We start from the raw sequence: 27,439 nt of genomic DNA, 5'->3' as shown, positions 1-27,439 counted from the left end.
AGATCTGTAGGCTACATTGCAGAACAGTGTAAGAAACTTCTGTGTGGAAGATTTTTCAGTCCATATATCTCTAGTTAGTCACTGTATATTAATCAGATCAGATAAAAGTAGTAGAAGTAGCTAACTTAAACTCGTCTTAAGTAAAAAAAAAAAAAATAAAATAATAATAAATAATTACTAAGTATTCAAAAGTAATACAAGCAAGGCAGGCAGTCTTTTTGTTGGATTACTTTCGAATGCTTAGTAATTGTGTACAATTATATATATATATATATATTTTTACTTTAGACAAGTTTAAGTTCGCTACTTCTTCTACTTTTGTCTGGTCTGATTAATATACAGGGATTAACTAGAGATATATGGATTGAATATTTTCCACACCGTTTTGTTTTTGGACTCACTACAGTGGTTTAGTGGGTTGTTTTCAGACTTCGGGGATACCACTGAGATTAATTGTGGTTGTTTTTTTTTTTTTTTTTTTTTTTAGCCTACATTGCAGCAGGCAAATGCTGGTTATTTTTGAGGGCCACATATAGATATGTAAATAAATTGAACAACTGACAACATAATACATCAGTTACCTGTCTATACAATAACTATTCCCTTGATAAAAGTGTTATTGATGGTAATTGGGTTTTGTAGCAGGGTATCTAATGCAAAGTACTAATTGGCAAAAAGATTTAGAACATGACTCATTTCTGTGTTTGTCTAGAGGATTGTGATCAGGTTTATGAACATAACCTACTTACTGTATGTATTTGTGAGGTGAATCTTGACATTCTAGTTGAGATGACTATCACATTTGAAGTGGGAGTCTATGGTTATTCACACTTGCTTAGCCCATGCCACTGGAGCGATTGGAGTAGCATTTGTGGAGTAGATAGTGAAGTGACTGTTATCAGTGTTTGTGTTAGAACTGGTTATAATCATAAGCTGAGTTTTGTTTGGATTGGGGATACATTGGGCTTTGGCAAGGTAGTTTTCAATGTCAGAGAATGATAGTTGAGTTATTTGCAGGAGGGTGGGAATGTTTTGTGCAGCACAGATTAAGGTAATATCATCTGCATACTGAATGATAGATGCATGCTGTATGGAGGTCATTTTTGAAGGCTGTGAATAGTAGTGGTCCTAAGATAGAACTCTGTGGGACTCCTATAGTTATGAGAAGCTGAGGAGAGAGACAATTTTCCCATTTCACAGCTTGGTACCTGTCAGTTAAATAGCTGGAAAAATGGAAAAAGCTTTAAACAGACATTCAGATAAGATGATAAAATTGCAAAACGTAGAGGTGGAAATGAAGAAAAGGCTGGCTGAATTGGGATTGCACAATAAGAGATGTTTCAAAAAATGATAAAATTATAGAACAGAGCACATAGGGAAAACCTGAGATTTTCTGCTGTACCTGAAAATCTGGAAGGAAGAGACTGTATTCATTTTATGAAAGCACAAATAAGCAACTGGACAGGTATTCCACAACAGGAATTATTAATTGAAAGGGCACATTGTGTGTATGCTCCAAACCTGGCTATGAGAAAACAACATAGACCTTTAATAGTAAAGATGCAATCTTACCAGCAGAAGGAGTTGATTCTGACAAAACTGTGGGATTTTGGATACAGACCTTTAAGGAGAATAACAATAATCATTCAGAATATTATATTCATAAAGTAGCTGAAAGTATTCTAAGAACTAAGCCAACACAGGAGTGGAGAAAGGAGATTCTGATGATGGGGATAACGCCAATTAGGAATACAGACAATAGGCAAGAGGGGTCTGGAATTTATTGGAGAAAATTGGCTAAGTAACCAAGGTATTGGGAGCAAATAACTAGAATGGGAAGGGTAATAGAATGGGAAGATGCCAAGAACCTATTTGGACTGCATGTTGGGGATTGCCTTCCCTATCAAGGATTGATATCAGAGTACAGAGAAAAAGAAATGGGGAGGGTCCTAAACAAAAGACCAACACTGGTAGACTTTTAGTAGAGTCTAGAACAGAAGTTGCCATTAAGAAAGGAATAATTAGTAGAACATAAAAAATATTGTATGATAACTTTAAGAATCAATCCGTGGAGGTTAGAAATGATTGGGAAAAGAGATTGGATAAGCAATTCACGAAGAAACAATGGGGGATGTACGTCTCCCAAATATGCAACAAGGTTGAGAAGATTTAGGATCTTTGAAGTGTTTACATGGGTATTTTTATGCCCGAAATAAACTCCAAAAAATTTTTCCTCTGGTAGACAGCAAAGGGTGGAGGTGTGATGGGAAAGAAAGAGGTAACCAAGAACACATTTTCTGGGAGTGTAATGAGTTGGCAGACTTTAAAGATTCCCTACATGCTGCTCTGTCGGACATACTTGGTGAACAAATTTGTGTAACTAAGGAAATTATTTTTTGAGCTACGGTAGAGAATCTGAATTGCCTAGACCATAATAAGGCCTTGCTGAGTCTATGGTGGCTGCCAAAAAAGCAATTTCTAGAAAATGGAAATCAAAGTCTAAACCAACTTTATTAGAAGTAAAAATTGGATTTGTGGGATCAATACATGCAGAGGAGGAGCAAGGTTTAAAAGAAGGCAGGATTTGAATGTGTTGTGTAATGTTTGACTGACTACGACTGGAATAAATGGTGTATAATGTTTTATAATGTTGTGTCGGCATGGTTTGTAATGTTTGCAACTGAGATTTTGTTGGTATGGTTTATTTTCATTTATCTAAATGTATGATTGCCCATGTCATACGTAATAATTTAATAAAGATGTTTCTTGTTAAAAAAAAAAAAAAAAAAAAAAAAGAGCCCAGGACCCTACTGGATCCTCAATTCTGTCTTCTGATCCTACCACAGAGCCAGCCCATAAAGTAACAAAACGGTCAGATCTGAAGACTAAATCTCTGTATCCATCTGCATCAGATGCTAGATCTGTTTCTTCGGATATGATCCCTTCGTATCTGCAACCACTCCCTTGGACCTGGTATACCTCCTCTCTGGATCCTGTTTCTTCTAGGGCTACCATCTTCTTTTTTTTGAGATGTCTTCATCTAGGTCCCCTTCAGTGGCCTGTTCTTCTGAGAGCCTGACAGAAGCAGATGTGGACAGAATGGTGAGGCACTTCTGTCTGCACAGATTCAGATGGGAGTTCTGGCTCCTACCCCTTCAGGTCCAGAGAACTTTACCAGTGCAACTCCAGCCATCTTGGCTCCTTCTCCCATTTGACCCTTTGCTTTGGAGCCCTTGGATCCTAGTCTTCTGGGACAAGTCTGTATTGGATCTGAACATTGTCTTATCTTCTGCACTGATACTTTTTCTGAGTGCACCGGCTCCAATTGTGTCAGAGGTGAATGAGTCCTGCAGCCATAGCATAAGTGCTGGATCTGAGGTGTTGAAGTCTACTCCAAACTTGTTGGAGCCATCTCTGCCCTTTGGAGCTTGAACATTGGACAGCTTGTCTCCGACCTCTGCCTCAGGTGAGCTGCCTTTGGCTCAGAGGGAGCAGATTGTCCAGAAGCATGTTTTCGTGGCTCTGTTGGCATCCTCCTTCCTGGAGTGCTCTGTCTTTGTGGTGGTTGAGAGAGTATTTTCTGCTTCTGGAGGATGGATGATTCCAACCCCCTCGATCTTCCTTCTGGTTCCCATATGTCTTTGTGCCTTGGACCTCAACACTCTATGCCACGGGGACAGCCAGCCCAAAGTGTCCAGCCTACCCAGCATGGTATACTTGTATCTTCCAATACTTCTCCAGAACTCCCCACCGAAGCCTTTCCTAGGAAGAGACGGTGCAAGAGGAGGCACTTAGACTTTCCTCAAGAGTTAGTCACAGAAGATTACAATGATGAGGGGGGAAGGGTCCCTAAGATCACCACCTAATGATGTTTCCTTTGGAGACATCCTTGAGATCCTTAAGCAAAGCGGTGGCTGGTCTACCGATATCCCCTCCCAAAAGGAATCAGTATTCCTGGAAGCCTTTGAGTCTGGCCCATTTACCTTCTGCATGACTTCACCTGCTGATGAGCTCATTGATTTGATCTCTAGGTGGGTGTGGAAGGAACTTGATGCTGTTGAGTCGATCTCCAAGAGACGAGACAGGATCCTGGCACCACCAAAAGGAAGAGTTTTGGAGCAAAGGAGTAACGGTAGATGCCATGATCGTAGCAGCGGCCACAAAGAAAGAACTTGCAGAACAGAGTTAATCTGTCCATCCCCCTAAAGGTGAGTCCAGGGCGTTGGACAGATTTGGGAAGCATGTATATGCTTCAGCGACCTTTGCACTCAGGTCACTGAATTATCTGGCACACTTCACCAGACTTCAGAGGGACTTGATTAAGGAACTTTCAGAATCCCTCTCTGGGACCAGAACTTCTGAGGCACAGAGCTCTGATGCCTCACAGTTGGCTACCTTAAAATCTATCACAAATTTGTCCCTTGAAGCTCATTTCACATGCAGCTGAAGGTACCTCAATGGCGGTGGGTTTGGGCATTTCCATTAGGGGACCTGCCTGGATGTACCTCTTTGATTTTTGCGGAGCCCTTCAAGTCCTCCTTCGTCAGTGCACCCTTTCGAATGAAGTTCTTTGTTTGGCCCTAAAATTAAAGACACACTCTTCAGGTGTGAGCAAGATGGTAAGACCCTGTCTGCAGTGGACATATGTTTTTGACCCCTCAACCTTCTCTCTCAATCACATTTTTGACCACCTTGTTGATTTTCTAAAGTCCCAGGGTCCTTTCCATGATCCACTTGGAGACAGATCCCCAACGGACAGATGGGGGAACTCTAATGGAAGATGCCACCCTCGTGGCAGAGGAAGCCTGCAGAACCAGGGATCCAGAGATTCTTTCTCTGGCAGACCCTACCAGCACTTCTGAAAGGAAACTCGATTGTCCACCTCTGAAGGGAGTTGGGTGTTGTATATCCCTGCACCAGAGAACTTGGCTAGATATTACAAAAAATACATGGGTGCAGAGGGTTACTTCCAGAGGTTATATAATTTCATTTTCCCTGCCCCCCTCCATAAGCAGTAAACAAAATTCCAGCTGTTCCACCCAGTCGGAGGAAAGCAGCAGCTCTAGAAATAAAAAAGCTACTAGAAAGAATCATCCAAGAGGTCCCCCCAGACCAGAAAGAATCCGGAAGTTACTCAAGATTCTTGTTAGTGCTAAAGAAAACCGGGGACTGGAGACCAATTTTGGATTTTGGCAATCTGAGCAAATCGGTTCAGTATACAAAGGTCTGGATGGTCACAGTTCAGTCCATCCTGTCTTTCCTGCATAAGGAAGACTGGATGTGCTCAGTAGATCCTTCAGGATGTGTACTCACATAAAAATGAACAGGTGATCCAGGAGATGCATATTAACTGGTGCTATGCATCATGACGCTGCAGCCCTGTCCATCACATATTAACTGGTGGTATGGATCATACACTGGTGGTGTAGGCTGGGATTTTAATCCCATTTCTGTCATGTTTTTTGGTGATGTGAATGCAGATTGTGCAACTGTAGACCCTGTTTATGACAATTCCTTGCAATGGTTTAAAGTGCTGTGCTACCATGCTGCCCTCACTCATCAGGTCCAGTCATTTTGCAGTCAGGCAGATGTGTGCAGCTGTATTTAAGAATTCTTTCCATGTTCATGTTCATAGGTTAGTACTAGGCTATCGGCCCTAGGGCCCTATACAAGCCTAGGCATAACAATTCCCTGGCTATTTCTTCCCACAGTAACAGATAGATATAAGCATGCAAAATCTGAAGGTAATGCTACTCAATGCTAGAAGTCTAAACCTCAAAATGCACTCCCTCGAGGCACTTCTAAAAATGAAGAACCTCTATATCTGTGCAGTAATTGAGACCTGGCTCAAGACTCCAGACTCTTACCACACTTTTCGGCCACCAAACCAGGACCGAAATACTAAAGGCGGAGGAGTGTCCATATTCACCAAGGATATTCACACCTCCAGGCTAGTTGCCCAACACAATACATCTGAAATTCTACAGGTACAACTAATACTAGGTAGAACTGCAGTCCAAATTGTAACTTGCTGCAGATCCACCACTATGCCCCAAGATTCTCATTACATCTTTCTAAACATACTGGAAAATATTAAGCTAAGGATTAAGATTGGATGGGAGATAGGAAATTCACACCAGTGATCACGTCAATCAGTCAATCAATTGTTAGACAAGGGACCAGGGAAGTAATAACCAGGGAATTGTTATGGCTAGGCTTGTGTAGGGCCAATAGCCTAGCACCAACCTATGAACAATATTTACTTCTCTGGACCCCTGTCTAATAGGTTCATAGGTTATTACTAGGTTCAACTCCTGCATTATTTTCTGCCTTGTTGTACTTTTAAATTACCATGCCTTTTCTGCTGTAAGATTGTAATTGTGCAGATGTGATGTTTATTAATGTTAAAATGGCTAAATAAGAGACCAGCTACTAATTGTATGTTGCAGTATACATTAAAAACAGATATTGCAAGAACCTCACTATATCCCCTCCACTCTGGGAGATGGAGTGGCACAAACGGGCTTTTGTGCCCAGCCAGACTTCTCAATCAACAAATGTAAAATAAGTAAGTCTTTGGTATCTTTTGCAGCAATACATGTTGCATCCAGAGATGTCCATGCACATCTAATGCTTGTGCTGGGGAGAATGACTAATCACAAGCAAGATGATTTGACTATATGTTACCCAGCCTAATATATAGGGACTTTTCCTCCCTGCCATTACAAAGTGGTTGGCTTATATGCCTTACCTCCTTTTATACTGTGTAGTAGGGAACATTGGACTTTGAGTATTCCCTGGAAAGTGGTAAGGGTATTGAGCTTAAGTTCTAAGAAATCACTGGGGGGGGTGGGGTGTGAGAGAAGTAATAAAACATATACATACATACACACACATATGTGTGTGTGTGTGTATATGTATATATATATATATACACAAGATACATACGTTTGTATATCTGTTATGTCTATATATATATATATATATATATATATATACACACATACACATTTTGTATATTTTTTGGTGTGTGTATAATTACATTAAGTTTTGAATAAATAAAAATAAGATAACTGTTGTGTTTTGCATTCTGTCCATCCATCATCTTTTTTTTTTTTTTCCTTCTTCAGTTTTGCACATGGAATTGCAGTGTCTCATCCAGAGTGACCATCATCTAGAACCAATGTCCACACCACTGGGTTGCTAGCCCTGCCAGTATTCTTCCATACCCCCCCCCACTCACGCATATGCATGTGCGTGCGCATTCACACCTATGGCCAATTAAGAGTACTCTCTTACTGAATATCTTTGGAATGTGGGAGGAAACTGGAACACCTGGAGAAAACCCTCTACAAACAAAAAAGGGATATCCAGACCCCACACAGAAGGCACCCTACCTTAGAATTAAACCAGGAAACCTCTTGCTATGAGGTGATAACACTAACTACTGCACCACTGTGATGCCCTATTTTACATAATTATGAAATCTCTACTTGCTTACACAAAGCTGCTGGTAATGTCATTTGCTGCCCCAGCCTTTTGCTCAGACACATAAGATAGCATAATTAGGGAAGATGTAGGGGCATGTCATGGACTTTGTGGTCATGTTCTTCAGTAAAAGACATTTAGAGCCTTGTGGAGAAATTACTTGCCTATTGTCAGCCTGTTGCAGTTGAAAGTTGATGAACTGCTGTGCAAAGATTTCAGAGCTGTGAAGCATTTTGCAAATCTATGTTCCTATATTGTCCAGTTTTGCCAGTTAATGCAGTGTGTAAATTAGCTGCCTATAGTGACCAGGCTTTCTGCATTATATTTTATAAACCTTGTCCTAAATACTTTGCCATAATGGATCTAGACAAATTGTAAAATTACTTTGGTTACTCTAGTGAAATGTTTTGAAAGGCAGTTAGGTTATCTGGAGTCTGTTTTTGTGTCGCAGCTTGAGTTTTAATATTACTGTAACTGCAGGCAGTGGCAGTTTGCAGTAGTGTAGAACATTAGGCTTTTTTTAGGACTATCCATGTAAGAATGGAGTGCTAACTTCTGTGTGTGCTGTCCATTTACAAATAGTTACTTGTATATTAACTGGTAATGACAATATGTCTCTGACTGATTATATTTTTGTTTTTGGTATTCTAGTTGTAATCCAAGAAATGTTAACCAACAAACCATACAACGTTTTTGGACGATTTCTTTTGCTTGATCCTTGGTGGAAAGTTTCTGTTAAGGTGAAATGTGGAGGAAGAAATAAGTACTTTGCGAATGGATATCCCTCTTACAGTTTACTGACTCATTTGGATAAAAAACGAAAGAATATTATTTCTCTGTTTCTTACTGCTTGTGGGCTAGATCAGAATTTCCGCACAAACTTTATTAATTGGCTACCTGAAGAGTACCCTTTGGATTTCACCACACTGGAAGAAATGCTTCAGACATTTGCAAACGAGTGTGATATGACTTCTTACAATATAGAAGATTATTTGCATCGTTCGCGTAAGTATATGTATTGCAACTGTCTTTCAAGAAATTCCCAGATGTTTATGCTAATGTAAATTTTTAAATAGATTTTTCTGAATGTATTAATAATCATTTGGAACTCTGTGGAAAAGTTTTCTGTTCTGTGTCATCCTTCATTTTGAGTGACAATCCTTTTATACAGTGTATACAAGGAAAAAAAATTATAACTAATCTGGATCCTCACAAAGTTTCGGCTTTAGTGTCAGATGTACACGTTTTTGGGGGGGCCCTCATAACTTCTCAAAACAAGTGAGAAATTGGTCCATCAAAAACCATCAAGTGGTTGAGTGGCTTCTAAATCGGCTCTAAGAAGAATTAGCATGCAGGTGCCAACCCTCTACATGCTAAGTGAACTTAAGAAGTTAGTTGAATAGCAGGTTGTCAGATTGTGGGTTACAGGTGGTGGGTTATCTTAAAAAGGCTGTAGTAGGAAATGTTGACTGTACTAATCACGCTAAAGTATATTGATTCTGAAGAGACTGTGTCAAAGGCTGTTATCCAGGAGTAGTGAGTGATGTTTTGAAAGTTTCTCTGTTAAATTAAAGTGGTGGTAGATAGGACTACAAATTACTATGTATTCATTTTCCTCAGAAAGGAAGCAGGAGAAACTCATTGCATAGGTCTTTTCAAGTTCTATCTTGTTTACTCGACTGTGTCAAGACATTTAGAAGAAATCTAGGGTCTAATTAGTGGGTCCATCCTCTGGAACTCATAAGGATAAGGCTGAAAAGATTTAAGATCTTGACAAACCAAACCTTCCTCATCTCTTCAGTACCTCTCCCCATTCCGTAATGCATGGAATGACTCTTCCTCTCCAAAACTTCATTACCACAGAAAACTCAAAAGAACATTGGAAATGGTTCCGAGCTGCTGATTTTTCCAGATTTATAGAAAAGTATTGAATGACTTGGGAGACTGTCTTGCCTACGAAACACTGGGGATTGACACTCATTTGTGCGATCATTATTGTGTTACCAAAAAGACAGATTGTCTGTGTATCAGAGATTTCTCATTTCTCCTTGTTGTTGGAGCCTTGGAGTTGATTATATATTAATGCACACACACACGTATATTAATGCACCCACACACACACACACACACACACACACACACACGTGTGTGTGTAGGTTCATAGGTTGATACTAGGCTATCTGCCCTAGGGCATTTATAAACCTAGCCAGAGTGTGTTTGGCTTTCGCCACCCTTTTAGATTTGTAGACTGTGCCTTTGAATAGTAGGTAACAGAATATAGTCCCTTTACGGTTAGTTTATTTTGCCCCTGTCTAGCAGGGAGCCAGAAGAGATCCTGGGGGTATACTTACGATCTCCCATCCACTTATCAAGATTTCTAATGAAGAGGGTCAGTGAGGGGCTCTGCCTAACCTGGACTGGGATTTTGTTCCCGAGTGAAGGGAGTCTCTGGGATATTAATCTGTCCCTACAGCATGTCTTATTTATTTTTGTGCTCAGGTTTAAATCTCTGGAGCGTGTAGCTCTAAGGGATTTGGATTTCTTGAGGTGGAGCATGTCCATTAATTCAGGGTTGGACATGGCTTTATATGTCAGGCACAGATCGCCTCTGAGTAGGCGGTAAGCAACTGAGTAGAGCTGGAGTTTCTTTAGCCTAACTGCATAGGGCATCTGTTTGAGTCCCTTGATCCTCTTGGTGAGGTACTTTTGGGGTCTTTCCAGTTGCTGCAGGTGTCTGGTAAGGTACATCTCAAATGGGGCATTGTATTCAATTATGGGCCTGATGAGTGATGAATAGAGTGGCACAAAGACCTCTCTTGATCTAGATGTTAAACCTTTCGTGATGAGGTGGGCTATACAGAAGGTCTTTCTAACCACTTTGGCAATGGAATTGTCAAAGGAGAGATTACTATCTACTTGGGTCCCCAAATCCCTAATTACTTCCTCCGTACTTAATGGATTACCTCCTATGTGGTAATCTGTGGGCACTTTGTTCTTCCCAAAGGGGATGACTATGTATTTTTTAGTATTAAGCTTCAGGCCATGGCTTTGGCACCAGTTATCTGTCTCTGTGAGACCCTTTTGGAGGATGCTTGTGTCAGCCGGAGAGTCTGTTATGGCACCCAGTTTGCAGTCGTCTGCGAACATGGTCAGCGATTAGTCCTCCCATGTTTGCCTGTACCTCAGAGAAATAAATACCGAACAAGAGAGGTCTCAGGACTGAACTTTTTGGGACGCCACTTGTGACTGGTTTAGAGTCTGACAAGGCACCTGCAATTTTGACCATGTGGGTTTTATCCCTGAGCCAGTTCGCAACCCATCTTGTGACATAGGGGTTGATATTTAAGCTAGTGAGCTTATTTATGATGCCTGAGTGGGGTATTGTGTCGAAGTCTTTTGCGAGGTCCAGGTAGGCTGTGTGGACTACTTTTTTTTTATGGCTTTTTGATTATTTACTGCTTAGCGACTGCATTTTCGCCTGTTTATACAGCTCTGCATTCTGTTTAAACTGTTTTTGTGTTGATTAACTGTTTTGCACTTTTAAAGTTATTTTTTGTATAATTTTACCTGTAGGCTAACACACTCAAGTGCGCTAGCCGTTTAAAAGCATTTATAGCATTTACTGTCTGTTTTTCCTCTGTTTTCTGCAAAAAAAAAAAAAAAAAATCTTGTTTTCCCGCCTTACTGAACTAGAATAGTCCAGTCTTCAGAGTTTGCTGATCTCTGGGCTTTGGCTTGGTTCCTGTGCTATTCCATATCCTTATTTGGATAAAGGGAAGCTTCTTTGTTCACCAGTGGGAGTGGGGAGCACTGAGCAGCCTATTTGTCCCTAGAGGAGTGGTTCCAGCCAGAAACTTGTAGTCTATTGGCCATTTTGGGTCAATTCCTAGCTCTTTTCAACCCCCTGCTATAAAGCCCGCTTTAGCGTGCTTTTGCGTGATTTAGCGCGGAGTTGCCCATAGAGCACCATCGGGCAGCGCCTGTTAAACAAGGTTAAACTATTTCTGGCTCCGTAAAGTCTGCTTTTCAATTTTTCCCTTAGAACTTCTCTACTTGCAATCTAAACAGTCTATTCTCTATCTCAAAAGCTCAGCACTTGCTCCTAAAGCATTTTTTATATAGGTAAAGCTCAGCACTTGCTCCTAAAGCATTTTTATATAGGTAAAGTACTTGTATACTAAACAAAGTACTACATTAGCCTAGAATCCCCTTGAGTACCCATTTCCCTATAGGTCCCTTCTGACTCAGTTACACAGCAAACTTTTTCACTTTTTCTAGCATGTCGAAGGGTCAGTTGCTAGCGTCCTCTCCTGTTCAGCTGGTGAATCTGGGCATCTTGAGGCAATGTTACAATTGTCTCATGTACACAGACAACCCACTCCTTCTCCCACAAAACACAAATACATGTGAGAGATGCAACTATATAGCCAAACTGGAGGCTGAGCTCTCTCAACTCGGGACTGGCAAGACCAGACAGGAGGAGAAGGAAACCACGCACACCACAAACCCAGTTTCACATAGAACTATCAAAACTGCAAAACAAACACATAAACACACAAAGACATACTCGGAGGCACTGATCAAAAATCTACCAAAACTACAGAGGCCTCCAAAGCAGACACCCAAGCAACTGCCACCTCAAGACATAAGACATGCAACACATAGTTCTCAAAGTCGGTGTGCTAAACAGTCACAGCCCTTAAGGCCAAACACAATGCCAGACACACTTGTTATAGGTGACTCCATAGTCAGACACACTGACGTCCCACTCACCAGACTGAACAAGGAAAAGATCACAGTAAGCTGCCTGTCAGACACTAGAATCCACCACATAACACAAGCACTCAGGTCACTCCACAGCAAGTACAAGTATGACTCAGTCATTGTCCATGCCGGTGTGAACGACCTGAGACATACCTCCCTGGACTACATGAAAAGAGACATAGAGGAGCTCTCAGATTATGTAGCCCAGGCCGGTATGACCCTGACCCTGAGCAGTATCCTACCCTCACCAAGAATGATGCCACAATACAGAGACAAAATGATCAGCTTTAATAATTGGCTTAATTACTGGTGTCATTCTAAGGGGATCCAATGTTTGTCTGCCTGGGATGACATGCTTGACAAGCCACGCTGCTTCGCAAGGGACGGCTTGCACCTGTCACCCCTGGGCTTCCGGATATTGGCAAAGGCTCTTGCCACCCCATAGTGCCTTTTTTAGGCAAGGCTCAAATGATAAACCTACCGCCCTAGAAAACAAAAATGGAGAAAAATTAAAGGGTAATACTGCTTAATGCCAGAAGTCTAAACCTCAAGATGCACGCCCTCGAAGCCCTCCTCAGTATGGAGAACATCGATGTCTGTGCTGTGACTGAAACCTGGTTCAAGGCTCCTGAGAGCACCCCAGCACTATCAGGTTATACCTCATATCATGCGTTCCGGCCCCAAAATCCGGACCGAACCACAAAAGGAGGGGGAGTATCCATATTCATAAAGGATACCCACACCTCCAGGTTAGTGGCAACGCACGAAGCATCGGAGACCATCCAGGTGCAATTAACCATAGGTAAAACTGCCCTACAGTTTGTAACATGCTACAGACCACCTTCTCAAACTCAGGAAACCCACACAGCCTTCCTGAAGACACTGGAGAGTATGAATGTCTCTCCAAACACCATCATATTGGGTGACTTCAACTACCCAAACATAGACTGGGAACATTACTCAAGCCCCAACACCCTAGCCCAAAGGTTCCTTGAGTTCATAAACTCAAATGCTATGGAACAACTAGTCACCATTCCCACAAGAGGAGAAAATATACTAGACCTGATCATCACAAACATGGGGACAAAATGCTCCACACGGAAGTATATCCCTCATTGGTGAGATCAGACCATAAATTAATCTCACTGGAGATCCACATCCCGCCCACCCCAGCAAAAAGACCACAGTGAAGAACTTCTCAAAAGCAAACTTCACACTTCTTAAAACTGGAGTGGTATCCTTCAAGGCCCCCGAGCCAGTGGAAACCACAACCCACGCTGCTGAAACCCTTACAAATGCCTTCTACGAGCACCTCCAGGAATGTATGGATCAAGCAATCCCTAATAAAATCATGACCCTTTCCACCAAAGGCAGGCGCCCGGTCTGGTGGACTCCAGCCATAAACAAACTCAACAACAAGAGGAGAAAGCTACTACATGACAGAGCAAAATCCCTAAATGGGAAGGCATCTCTGATCGATACTAGCAAAAAACTACGATCACTCATAAAATCATCCAAGGCCAACTTTGAGAGAAAAATCGCTAATGACACAAAAGACAATCATAAAGCCTTCTTTAGCTATGTTAGAAACCTGGGTGGAAACTCCCAGATATGCTCAGAATTAGTCCAAAATGATAAAAAAATCACTGAACCCACAGACATTGCCAACATACTGGTAGACAGGTTCAGTGCAAATTTCTCCCCTCCCCCCCCCAAAAGGAGAAATATCTATCCCACCAGAGTCTAGCCTCCCAAACATCTCAGATGCCCAGGTGAGAGCTGCTCTCTCTAAAGCAAAAAACACAGCATCAATGGGACTGGACGGTGTCCCCGGCTGTGTGCTACACGAACTCAATGAGGAACTAAACCCACACACAAGGCTGCTGTTTAATCTTAGCTTTACTACAGGATACGTACCCAAAGAATGGCGTACGGCAACTGTGGTCCCACTCCACAAAGGCGGTGCTTCTACGGACCCTGGAAATTACCGCCCCATAAGCTTGACGAGCCTTGTCTGCAAAGCTATGGAGAGGATCATAATGGAACTCATAAATAAAGACATTGGGGACCTACAGACACTGGATCCTACCCAATTTGGCTTTGTCAAGGGCAGATCCTGCCACTTGAACTTGGTCAACTTTTTCGAAACAGTCACTAAGGCCATTGATGAGGGTAAGGCAGTTCACACAGCCTACCTTGACCTAGCAAAGCGTTCGACACAATACCCCACTCGGGCATCATAGAAAAGCTCACCAGCTTAGATGTAAACCCATATGTCACAAGATGGGTTGCAAACTGGCTCAAGGACAGAACACACAGGGTTAGAGTTGCTGGTGCCATGTCAGACTCTAAGCCGGTCATGAGCGGTGTCCCACAGGGCTCAGTCCTGGGCCCCCTCTTGTTCGGCATTTATTTTTCTGAAGTGCAGGCAAACATAGGGGATTGTGGCTGACAAAATTTGCAGATGACTGCAAACTGGGCACCATAATTGACACTCCATCAGACACAGACATCCTCCAGAAAGGTCTCATAGAAATGGATAACTGGTGCCAGAGCCATGGCCTTAAGCTAAATGCCAAAAATGTATAGTCATACCCTTTGGGAAAAACAAGGTAACCCCTAATTACCACATAGGTGGTAATCCATTAAACACGGAAGAAGTTATCAGGGACCTGGGGACCCAAGTTGACAGTAACCTCTCTTTTGACACTCACATTGCCAAAGTGGTTAGGAAGACCTTCTACATTGCCCACCTGATCATGAAGGGATTCACATCCAGATCAGGAGAGGTCATTGTACCCTGTACTCTTCACTTATCAGACCAATGATTGAGTACAACGCCCCATTCGAATGTACCTTACCCGACACCTGCAGCAGTTGGAAAGACCCCAAAAGTTCCTCACCAAAAGGATAAAGGGGCTCAAACATATGTCATACGATGCCCGACTGAAGAAACTCCAGCTCTATTCAAGTCGCATACCGTCTGCTCAGAGGTGATCTGTGCCTGACATACAAGGCCATGTCCAACCCGGAATTAATGGACATGCTGCACCTCAAAAAATCCAAATCCACCAGAGCCACGAGAGCAAGAGACTTAAACCTCAACACGGATATAAATAGGACGTGCTGGAGGGACAGATTCATCACCCAGAGACTTCCTACACTATGGAACAGAATCCCAGTCCATGTGAGGCAGAGCCCCTCACTGACTCTGTTCAAGAGAAATCTTGACGAGTGGATGGGTGATCGTAGGTTTACCCCGGGAATCATCTCTGTATCACTGTTGGACAGAGGCACAGCAAACTAATGGGTATAGTATTCTCATCCTAAGGGGTGGTGAAAGCCACACACACTCTGGCTAGGCTTATAAATGCCCTAGGGCAGATAGCCTAGTATGAACCTATGGCCCTGGTGACTGTTTCAGAGAAGTCGACCAGGTTCAAGAGGCAAGATCTGCCTTTAACAAAGCCGAATTGGGTAGGATCCAGTGTCTGAAGGTTCCCGATGTCATTGTTTATGAGTTCCATGATGATACGCTCCATAGCTTTGCAGACCAACGTAGTCAGGCTTATAGGGTGATAGTTTCCGGGGTATGTTGTGGCACCTCCCTTGTGGAGCGGGACCACCATTGCTGTATGCCATTCCTTGGGTACATGTCCTGTAGTGAGGCTGAGTTTGAACAGTGACTTAATGTGAGGGTTAAGTTCATCTTGTAGCTTGTGTAAGACGCAGCCCGGGACACCGTCCGGTCCCATTGATGCTGTGTTTTTTGCTTTGGAGAGGGCAGCTCTCACCTGATCATCTGTGATGTCTGGGAGGCTACACTCTTTTGGGATGGAGATTTGCTCTTTTGGGGGGGAGAAATTTGCACTGAACCTGTCTGCCAGGGTGTTGGCAATGTCTGTGGGTTCGGTGTATTTTTTGTCATTTTGCACTAACTCTGAGCATATGTGGGAGTTGCCGCCCAGGTTCCTGACATAACTAAAGAAGGCCTTGTGATTGTCTTTAGTATCTTGTGCAATTTTTCTTTCGAAGCTGGCCTTAGATGGTTTTATGAGGGATCATAGCTTCTTGCTAGTACTGATCAGAGATGCCTTCCCTTTTTGGGATTTTGCTCTATCGTGTAGTAGCTTCCTCCTTTTGTTGTATAGCTTATTTATGGCCGGGGTCCACCAGACAGGTCTCCTGCCTTTGGAGGAGTGAGTCTTGGTTTTATTTGGGATAGCACGATCCATACATTCCTGTAGGTGTCCATAAAATGCGTTTGTAAAGGATTCTGCGGTTTGAGCCGTATTTTCCACTGGCCCAGGGGCTTTGAAGGATACCACCTTGGTTTTGAGAAGTGTGAAGTTTGCTTTTGAGAAGTTCTTTGCCGTGGTTACCTTGGCTGGGGGTGGGGACGGGATATGGATGTCCAGTGAGATTAATTTGTAGTCTGACCTTACCAGTGAGGGGTATACCTCTGGTGTGGAACATAGAGTCCCTATGTTTGTGATGACCAGGTTCAATATGTTTTCCCCTCTTGTGGGGGTGGTGACCAGTTGTTCTATAGCATTTGAGTTTATAAATTCTAGGAACTGTTGGGCGAGGGTATGTGGGCTTGAGTAGTTTACCCAGTCAGTGTTTGGGTAGTTGAAGTCACCCAATATAATGGTGTTTGGAGAGACCTTCATGTTCTCAGGAAAGCCGAGTGGGGTTCCTGAGTTTGGGAGGGTGGTGTGTAGCAGGCTATAAACTGAAAGGCAGTTTTGCCCACTGTTAGTTGCACATGGATGGTTTCCATTGCTTCATGCAGTGCTATTAACCTGGAAGTGTGGGTATTTTTTGACATATATGGATACTCCCCCTCCTTTTGTGGTTTGGTCCGAGGTTTGTGGCCGAAAAGCATGGTATGAAGTATAACCTAGTAGTGCTGGGGTGCTTTCGGGAACCTTGAACCAGGTTTCTGTTACTGCACAAACATCGATGTTCTCCATACTGAGGAGGGTCTCTAGTGCGTGCATTTTGAGGTTTAGACTTCTGGCGTTGAGCAGCATTACCCTTAGTTTCTTTTTCCTTGTATTGTCTATGGAGGTGGGTTTGTCTTTTGAGCCTTGCCTAAAAAAAGGCACTATGGGGGTGGCAAGAGCCTTAGCCAGTATTCGAAAGCCCATGCGTGACAGGTGCAAGCCGTCCCTAGAGAAGCAAAGTGGCTTGTCGAGCATGTCATCCCAGGCTGACAGACACTGGATCCCCTTTGAATGACACCAATGCTTTAGCCAATTGTTAAAGCTTATTTTGTCTTTATACTGTGGCATCATTCTTGGTGAGGGTAAGATGCTACTCAAGGTCAGGGTCGTACCAGCCTGGGCCACATGATCAGATAGCTCCTTTGTCTCTTTTCATGTAGTCCAGGGAGATACGTCGCAGGTCATTCACACCAGCATGAACAATGACGGAGTCATATTTGTGCTTGCTTTGGAGTGACCTGAGTGCGTGTGTTATGTGGTGGATCCTGGCACCGAACAGACAGCTTACAGTGACCTTCTTGTTCAGCCTGGTGAGTGGGACGTCAGTGTGTCTGACTATAGTGTCACCTATTATGTGTGTATTAGGTGTGTTGTTTAGCCTTAAGGGCTGTGTCTGTGTGGCACACTGACTTTGTGGACTATGTGATACGTGGGTATTGTTGTGGGGTAGCAGTTGTTTGAGTGTCTGCTTTGGAGGTCTCTGCTGCTTGTGCAGATTTTTATTTAGAGCCTCCGAGTATGTTTTTGTGTGTTTGTGTTTGGTTTGCTGTTGCTATAGGTCTATGTGAGACTGGATTTGTGGTGTGTGTGGTTACCTTCTCCTCCTGATTGACTGTGCCAGTCATGGGTCGAGAGAGCTCAGCCTCCAGTTTGGCAATATAGTTGCATCTCTCACATATATTTGAGTTTGTTACGAGGAGGAGAGGTTGTCTGTGTACATAAGGTAGTTGTAACATTGCCTTAAGATTCCCATATTCACTAGCTGGACTCGAGAGTACACATGAAACTGACCTTTGGACATGTAAGGATATTTATGATTACTACTTTTGACTGATCTAGGAGGATCAGTAAGGTGTTTAGTGTGTGTGTGTGTGTGTGTGTGTGTGTGTGTGTGTGTGTGTGTGTGTGTGTGTGTGTGTATATATATATATATATATATATATATATATATATATATATATATATATATATATATATATATATGTGTGTGTATGTATGTATAATGTGCACACACATGCATGAAATGCATTTTTTGTATATTTTTTTTCCTCTCCTGAATGCTTTTTGCATTCATCATATTTCTGTCATTGTAGTCGTAGTTGTTTGAGGCAATCGCAATTGAATCATGGAGTTGAGTTGTAGTTCTTAAAGTTGTGCTTTTTGCGAAAATGTTCCTGATGGACATAACATTTTCTTAATAAGGTCTAGGCCATCTATAATGGCTTTTCATTTTCATCTGATGGTCTGTGTGTTACATTGGTTAAGTGTAGCTGTGTCCGTGGCACAACAGGTAGCACACTCACTTTTAGTGCAGAATGTACCTGGTTCTATTCCCACATCAGGTAGATGGGATTGTTGATACTGCAATGCATCATAATAGAGATGCTGCACTCCTGAATGTGCCATCCTTCAGAACAGATGTTAAACGGAGATTCCCATCTGCTTGAGTTGGTGGTAGCTCAGGTGGATGTAAAAGACCCCATGGCATCTGTCATAAAGAGTAGGGGCCCTTTGTATATACAAAAATAACTCTTGTTTGCAAAATATTTACATATTTTCAAATATTTTAAAATTATACAAATCTGTTTACACAATCGTACATAAATTTCATCTCTATTAGACCCCATCTCCTTTTTCCATAACCAACAATTGATTTTATTTAATATTGTTACTAAAATCTGTACGCCATTAAACATAATTTCATTTATTCTTTCATTTCATATAACCCATATAATTAATATAGTTTTTCCATAACTGTTTTATCGTTTACATTTCAAAATGTGTTCAGTTGTTTCTTCAAAATGTAAACATATTTTATCACTTTTCTTCTTATATGGCATATTTCTTTTTACTGGCAGTTTATCTGTTATCGGTCTCCACAAAAAAATCTTGACATTCTACTTACCGATAACACCATTTGCTTCTTATTTTATAACTTTAATTTTCTCATCTGTTAAATTATCCCATGTTTAATCATTACATTGTTGTACCATACTTTTCTTTTTCTATATTAATTTTTATTTTCCACAAAAATGTTTTTTCTTTGTTAAATTTTATTTTTTTTCATTTATACTTTCTCTGTTACTATTTTTACCATACCCCAAATTTATCATACTTATACAATTTTGCTACTAATCTCTCATCTTTTTCATTTATCTACTTTAACACTTTGTACAAATTCAGTGGCGCAGCATATACCACAAGTAGCATGTAACACTGGTTAATTAACCCTAAACCTCCTCCTTCTTTATTTGCATACAAAACTTCTCTTTTTACTGGGCTTAATTTAGAACCCCATATTTATGAAAAAAATCTGCAATAATAACTTTTGGCTACATAAAACACTTGCTAAGTGTGCTATTTTTCCCAACAGTACTGAATTTAATAGAACCACAAAAATAGGTGTGGACCTCTTGGGCTTTTGATCTGAGTGATGCCTGCCCAGAGGGAAGGAATAAACAATTTTGCAATGCTTTTCAATCTTGATCCTAAACGGTGAACAGATTTCCACGTGTAGTCGGTGGTAGAGCTAGCTCTAAAAAGAGCTGTTTTAGCCCTGTGGGTAGCTGGAGCTCTGTATAGAGCTGTTACAGATCTCCATGAGCTCTGAGAAGAGCTGTTTTGTGTTTTGAATGCAGATGCGGTAGCTCTAAAAACTGTTTTGTTTGGTTCACCGAAGCTGTGTCTGTGCCTCCGTCTGGTCTTACCGGAGCTGATACAGATTTCTGTGATCTCTGAGAAGAGCCATTTTGTGTTTTGAATGCCCGTTCAGGTGTCTGTGGTAGCTCTCATAAGAGATGTTTTTTGTTTTGTTCTTCAATGTGCCTCCTGTTGCACTTACCTGAGCTTATACAGATCTCTGAGAGCTCTAAGAAGAGCTGATGTTCGTGTTACACTGCTGCAGTCATTACACTTGGGTTATCCTGCCGTCAGGCGGTCCCGCAGTTGGCCAGAGTTCCAAAGTCTTGGTCTGGCGTTGGTTTCTGTCACTTCTTCCCTGACGTCAGTGCGCCAGGGGTATATAAGATGCATCCGACGCCATTTTCTTCAGTCTTTCTTGCTGCGCGGTGCCTGAAGCAGAAGCAGTTTGCAAGTGCCGGTCGGCCAACTCCTGAGATTTTTGAAGTTGAATTTCAGATCCGAAGTCTTCAATAAAGCTAAGTACCCCGTTGGGGAAACTTTTTTTCTTGCCTCAGACCGATGTCAGAAAAAGTTAATAATTGTATTTCTTGTGGGAAGCAAATACCTCATAAGGACTTCCACTCTTACTGTATTCCATGCTTAGGCCCTGATCATGACATCACTAGTTGTCGGTTTTGTGCAAGATTTAAAAAACGCACTATAAAAAGACGTTTTGATTTTGCTTTGCACTACTTTGGCTGAAGGTTCAATTATACTATGCCGTTGGATCAGCCGACGACCGCAATACTGAAAAAATGCAAGGACAAGGATAAAGACAGGCATCTGAGGCCCAAAACCAACGAAACCTCTTCTAGGCCAGTCGCCAGTTTGCCGGTTCTCAGTGAGACGCTTTCGCAGCCCCTGACACCCGCTACCTCAGAGCCACAGGCCGCCTCTGACTCCCACTTGGAGACAACTAGGCCTCTGGAAACTCAAGGTATTGGGCCTACGGAAACTAATCCCTCAGATGGGTCTGGAGCCGCTGAGCAGGCATCGGCTTCTGAGGGTGTTTTCAGAACTTCACAACTTACCATTAAAACAACAGCCAAGACAAAAGTACCATTAAAGGCAAAGTAACAAGTACAGCATTCTCCTAGACAGTCCTCCATGCCTAAAAAACAGATGCTTAAAATGGCCGAAGACCTCATTACTCTAATCGGGGGTTCCCATCCCCCTCCTGAGAAAAGGCCTAGGCAGGATACAGGCTATAATTCCTCTGATCAGGCTTCCATTTCCTCTACTTCCTCTTCATACCAGGGATACTCTGACTCTGATGCTGAAGAATCCATCCCCTCAGCCTCTCCTGAGGATTTTTCTTTTGGGGAAACTTTACATACCATGAGGGAGCATTTCCATTGGGAAAGTCAGGATTACTCAGAATCCAAGAAAAGGCTCAGGGATTTCCTTTTATTGCCTCAGCACAGGCCCTTGGCTATTCCGCCTGTGCTTGATATTGTGGATTATGTGTTCTCTGAATCCAGCTTATCTCCTGATTCTTTGCCCCCTGCACCAGCCAAGCCAGATAGATATTACAGAGTCCCAGACTCTCACAAGTTTCTTTATAAAAACCCTTCGTCTGATCCAGAAACCATTTCCCAGGGTCCAAAAGGGTTAAGGCTTCCATTGCAAAAAATCCAGTACCCTCTGACAGAGACTCCAGAGCTTTGGATAGATGGGGGAAGAAAGTATACACTTCTGCAACTTTAGCATTAAGAGCTTTTGCCAGTTTCACATGCTTAAGTACTAACAATATTTAATGGCACAGTTAAAACAGAAAATGCTTGCAAGCTCAGAAGTTCCTGATTGTAAAGAAATACAGGATTTATTGCATGCAGTTGAACAGGTGGGAAAACATGCTCTACAATGTGGTTTTGATTATTTAGAGGCCTCTTGTAGGGCCGCAGTTACAGGTTCTGTGATTCGAAGGCATGCTTGGTTAAAAGAACAGAGTTTACCTGATCATGTTAAGGCAAAATTATTGGATGCTCCTTTACAGCATGATACCTTGTTTGGTGTTAAGAAGAGGTGTTAAAGAAAATGGAGGATAAAGCTAAATCTATGCAAACAGTCAAGGTTTTCTTACAGGTACAGCCACCTCGATTTAGCAGAAATTGGCCAACAAATAATTAGTTCTTTCTAGTGTCAGACAGGCCACAGAGAGGCAGATACAGACGCTCAAGAGGCAGATCTCAACCCCAAGGCTCAAACAGACGACAGTGGGGCACCTCAACCCCAAAAGGAGGTGAGGACAAGTCTCAACCTTACAGGAAACGGAAACAATGACTTTCCCCTTCGTACGCCAAGCACTTCCCTTTTGGAAGCCCCCTTAGGGGGAAAACTAGCACTTTTTTCTCAAAACTGGTAAAAAATCACCCAAGACAAATGGTTTCTGAATATTGTGTCTCAAGGTTACAGGTTCCACTTTCATACTTTACGAAGGCTAAAAGGAATGCCAGACCTGCCACAAAATCAATGGGCAGAGGCACAAAAACAAATTTCAGCCCTCATGGACATGAGAGCTATTCAAAAAGTACCACAACAGGAACAAGGACAAGGATTTTACTCAAGACTCTTCCTGGTCCCCAGAAAGGACAAGGCCTGGAGGCCCATACTAGACCTTTCAATTCTAAATACTTACCTGGATATTCCGAAATTCAAAATGTTGACATTACAGCAGCTTCTACCCATGCTGGGCAAGAAGGCTTGGCTTGTTACTCTGGACCTCAAAGAGGCATACCTGCATGTCCCTATCAGACAAAATTGCAGAAGATGCCTCAGATTCAAAGCTGGTACAATGCACTACCAATTCTCTGCACTACCCTTTGGCTTATCTACTGCACCCAGGGTCTTCACAAAGTACCTGGCACCAGTAATTGCATTTTGCAGACAAAAAGGAATTCAAATATATCCATACCTGAACGACTGCCTCATTCAAGCAGAGACAAAGGACATTCTTCTAAAGCATCTGGCGTTTGTAAAAAGGTTGTTAATTTCTCTAGGGTACACAGTAAACGAAAAGAAGTCAAAACTAGTGCCCTCACAACAGGTTATATTCCTGGGTGCCAGCTTAAATACAACGGCCCAGATGGCTTACCTCACGCCAGATAAACAAGTTCAACTAACTCATTATTTTCAACTACTGGCAAAAACGTCCCATCTCCCCGCAAGAAAAATTCTGCAGGCCCTGGGATTCATGGCATCCTGCATACTACTAATACCATATGCCAGACTGCATATGAGGAAATTACAATGGTACCTAAAAAGTGTTTGGACTCAACACTCTCACAGTTTAGAAGCAGTAATACCAATGATTCCCTGCCTACAACAGGAGTTTCGATGGTGGGCACAGGCATGTCACCTAAAGAAGGGTCTGCCTTTTACCCTACCCACAGCCAGGCAGACTCTAACAACAGATGCTTTGGATTACACCTGGGGAGCACACATGGCAGGACAATGCATTCAGGGCAAGTGGACCACAGACCAGATGCATCTTCACATCAATCAAAAAGAGATGTTGGCTGTTCAAAATGCCCTAACAGCTTTCAAGGACCTTCTGCATCCAGGACAATTATTATTAAAGACAGACAACACCACAGTAATGTGGTACATAAACAAGCAAGGGGGCACTCATTCTTATCCCGTATGCATGCAAGCAATGACCTTGTGGAACACAGCTCTAACGTATCAAGTTCACATGCAAGCACAATTCCTACCAGGAAAGAAAAATACTCTGGCAGACGATCTAAGCAGAAATATCATGGACCCTCACGAATGGAAATTGAATTCACAAATCTTCAGCATGGTAACGCAAAAATGGGGATACCCAGACGTAGATCTTTTTGCCTCCCCACTGAATTGCCAACTACAAAAATTCTGCACAAGGACTTACCACAAACAAGCATGGAAAGTGGATGCTCTTTTGTTCAGCTGGAAAAACCTAAAAGTTTATGCCTTCCCGCCACTGCCTCTCCTTTCAAAGGTACTCCTAAAAGCCAGACAAGAAAAAACACAGATGATCCTGATTGCTCCAGACTGGCCACGCCAGCACTGGTACCCTATCTTAAGGAACTTAGCTCAAGGCCCACCATGGATTTTGCCTCAAATTCCACACCTTCTGACTCAACAAAACAATTGGATCCTGCACGGTCAGCTCAAAACCCTAAACCTGGCTGCATGGCAGATTCATTAGTCAAACGGGCAGCACCTCTCTCTAAAGCTGTTATGGATGTCATTTTGGAGGCCAGGAGGCCTAGCACCAGGAAAGCTTACTCAGAAAAATGGAAGAGATTCTGCCCCTGGAACCAGGCTCAAAACCTTGACCCTCTTGTTCCAAACATTCCTCAGATTTTAGAATACTTAACTGAGATGCTGGACAGAGGCCTATCCTCATCAATTAAGATCCACACCTCTGCCATTTCAGCACATTACAACACGGATCCTCCTTTATTCTCTCATCCCTTGCTAAAACAGTACCTCAGAGGGGCTAAAAACATAAGACCGCCTTGGAGAGCACCAGTACCAACTTGGGACCTCAATTTCGTTTTGGAAAAACTAACCCTGCCACCTTTTGAGCCAGCCAATACAGCCGATCTAAAATTTTTATCCTGGAAAACAGCTCTGCTCCTAGCAGTAACTTCAGCACGAAGAGTCTCAGAGCTACAGGCATTAATGGCAGTGGAGCCTTTTATAATTTTTCATCATGTTAGGGTTTCTTTAAGGACAAACCCTATCTTTATGCCAAAGGTGGTATCTAGTGTGGCTCTTAACCAAACCATCCACTTGCCAACTTTTTATCCAAACCCCCAGAATAAAGGGGAGAAACTTCTGCATTCTTTGGACATACACAGGCTGCTACGCTTGTACTTCGACAAAACAAAAGCTTTCAGGAAAACTGAGCAACTGTTTGTAGCATATGCTGCAGGATCACAGGGCAAGGCTATCTCAAAGCAGACTATATCCAAATGGATAGGACACTGTATACATTACTGCTACACACAGCATGGAAAATCAGTCCCAAATAACATTAGGCCACATTCCACCAGGGCAACAGCCTTTCTCAGAGGAGTACCTACCAAGGAAATTTTGGAGGCTGCAACTTGGAGTTCAGTGCACACCTCTACCAAGTATTACCACCTGCCTCTTTACTCTAAATCCAGAGCAGGATTTGCCACTGCAGTTCTGCAGGGCCTCATAGCCAGTCCTAACTCTTCATAGACCAGCCACCCAACCTTAGCTTTGGGATTCTACCAAAGTGTAAAGACTGCAGCAGTGTAACACGATGAACATAGTGCAGTTTTGTCCCTACCATAAATGTAAATGTTCGAGTGTTTACACTGCTGCAGTCCAGGTTACCCTCCCTCCATCCCCTCTGAACTAGCTGGACTTATTTATACCTTTCTATCCTATACAACCTTTGTGGTGTATTTGCTTATAGTTGAAGGTATTATTTTTATTTTATATGTATATTTCTTATTAGCAATATGTATTGTCTACCTACTTGGGGGCACCTGACATCTGGGGCAAGAAAAACTGAAGAAAATGGCGATGGATGCATCTTCTATACCCCTGGCACACTGACGTCAGGTAAGAAGCGACAGCAACCGATGCCAGACCAAGACTTTGGAACTCTGGCTGACTGCGGGACCGCCTGACGGCAGGATAACCCAAGGGTAATGACTGCAGCAGTGTGAACACTCTAACATCTACATTTATGGTAGGTACAAAACTGTACTTTTGGTGTACTGTGAGCTCTGAGAATAGCTGTTTTGTGTATGGTCACACTGGGCTCTGGGAAGAGCTGATGTTGTGTCCTTCAATGTTCTGCGGTGGTGTCTATCTCTGTTGTCCTTCTTCTTGAGCAGATCTTCGGTTCTTTTGCTATGTGTGAGTCTTAAAAAGGACCATTTGTGTGCTCCTCAAGCGCTGGTCAGAATGACCCGAGAGCTGTTGCTGTGCTGCTTTTATGCTACTGTAGAGGGGGCGTGGTTGAGTGACGTCCAATGAGAAGTGACTAGTTGGGGTGTGTGGCCCTGGTAGGCTCACGAGGAGAGGACTGACCTGGTTGGAAGCTTCTCATTCCTCTTTTTTAATTCCTTTTTGTTTTTGTCCGGCTTCTTGTTCGTGTGTGCCGTACCTTACCTCTAGCCCTTTGTCACGGTTATACCTATGTTTGAAAAACTATAATAAAACTTAAATTTAACCAAAGTAAATAAATTTAACTGAAAAACAGATTCTGTGGTGGGTGGTTTGGAGAGGTGAGAGTTCTTGAACAATATTCTGGGGTTACCGAGTATAGTTTTGGATTTAGACTTGCCATTACCATCTGTAAAACATTGGAAGTAAGCTTGGATCTGAGAGAGATTCTGAGATGTCCAGCACTTTGGTGGCAGATAGGGAGGTAGCCTGTCTGCCGCTCCTTCATCAGGGAGAGCGTACATTAGGTAGTAAAAAGTTAAATGTAGTTTGAAATTGAAATTTTACCTTTTAAATTAAAAGATAATTAAAAGTTGAGCTAACACTTGTAACTTTTGTGAGGGCTGATACAGGAACAGTTGTTACACTACCATCAATTAACTTACACTACCATCAATTAACTAACTTCAATTTTAGTTCTGCTTTTAAACACCCATTGTTCGAAACGTGAATACATTATGCCTTATGCCTGTGAGAAAAAATTGAGCGAAATAGATAGCATACCTTACTAGGAGCCGATTAGTTGTAGTTAGCATGGTTAAGTGCCCTGAGGTTCAGGACTGGGGTGATTGATGGTCTCCATGTAGTTGAGACCTGGAGGGTGCCTTGCTTCAAGTTGTGTCTGCCAGATGAGTTCTTTTTTCTCTAATCTTGAATTGAAGTCCCCGTTGAAAGGGATCTTCTCCAGCTGTTCGAGTATCAGGACCTTAAATCTTTTGTGTCCTGTTTTTTGTTGCGTGTTGCTAGTTGATTTGTCGGTATCTTGTGCCTGATGTCGTGTAGGAGTTTGGCAATCCTAGTTTTGAAGGCATTGATGGTCTTGCCCATGTAGAAGGCTTAACATTTGCAGCAGTTTGCTCTGTAGACAACTCCTTCTGTGTTGCACCCTCCGAATGGTCTTGTGGTTATTTATTTATTTATTTTTTGTTGTAGGGGCAATAGAAGCGGTCCGTGCCTGCCATGTATTTACAGTAGAAGCAGGGGGATAAGTCGCTACATGGATAGGTGCCATATCTGTCGAGTTGTCTTGGTGGGGGTCTCTTGAGGTGGTCTTTCAGGTTGGGTCCTCTTTTCAGCCATGAACC

The 27,439-nt window shown here is 42.5% G+C and overlaps 1 protein-coding gene across 1 annotated transcript in view; it reads left to right on the top strand.

Annotated features, from left to right (window-relative positions):
- Positions 1-27,439, top strand: part of HELB (DNA helicase B) — a 1,552,493-nt gene that overhangs the window by 11,437 nt on the left and 1,513,617 nt on the right. Inside the window, exon 2 of the mRNA XM_044088061.1 lies at positions 8,140-8,493. Within this exon, the coding sequence (XP_043943996.1) occupies positions 8,140-8,493 (354 nt within the window). The remainder of the gene's footprint in view (positions 1-8,139; positions 8,494-27,439) is intronic.

Source organism: Protopterus annectens, chromosome 11.part0 (assembly GCF_019279795.1).
Source record: "Protopterus annectens isolate FY-2018-M chromosome 11.part0, PAN1.0, whole genome shotgun sequence".
Taxonomy (NCBI): domain Eukaryota; kingdom Metazoa; phylum Chordata; order Ceratodontiformes; family Protopteridae; genus Protopterus; species Protopterus annectens.
Note: the sequence above shows the minus strand (reverse complement) of the source record. Positions and strands in the feature narration are given on the sequence as shown.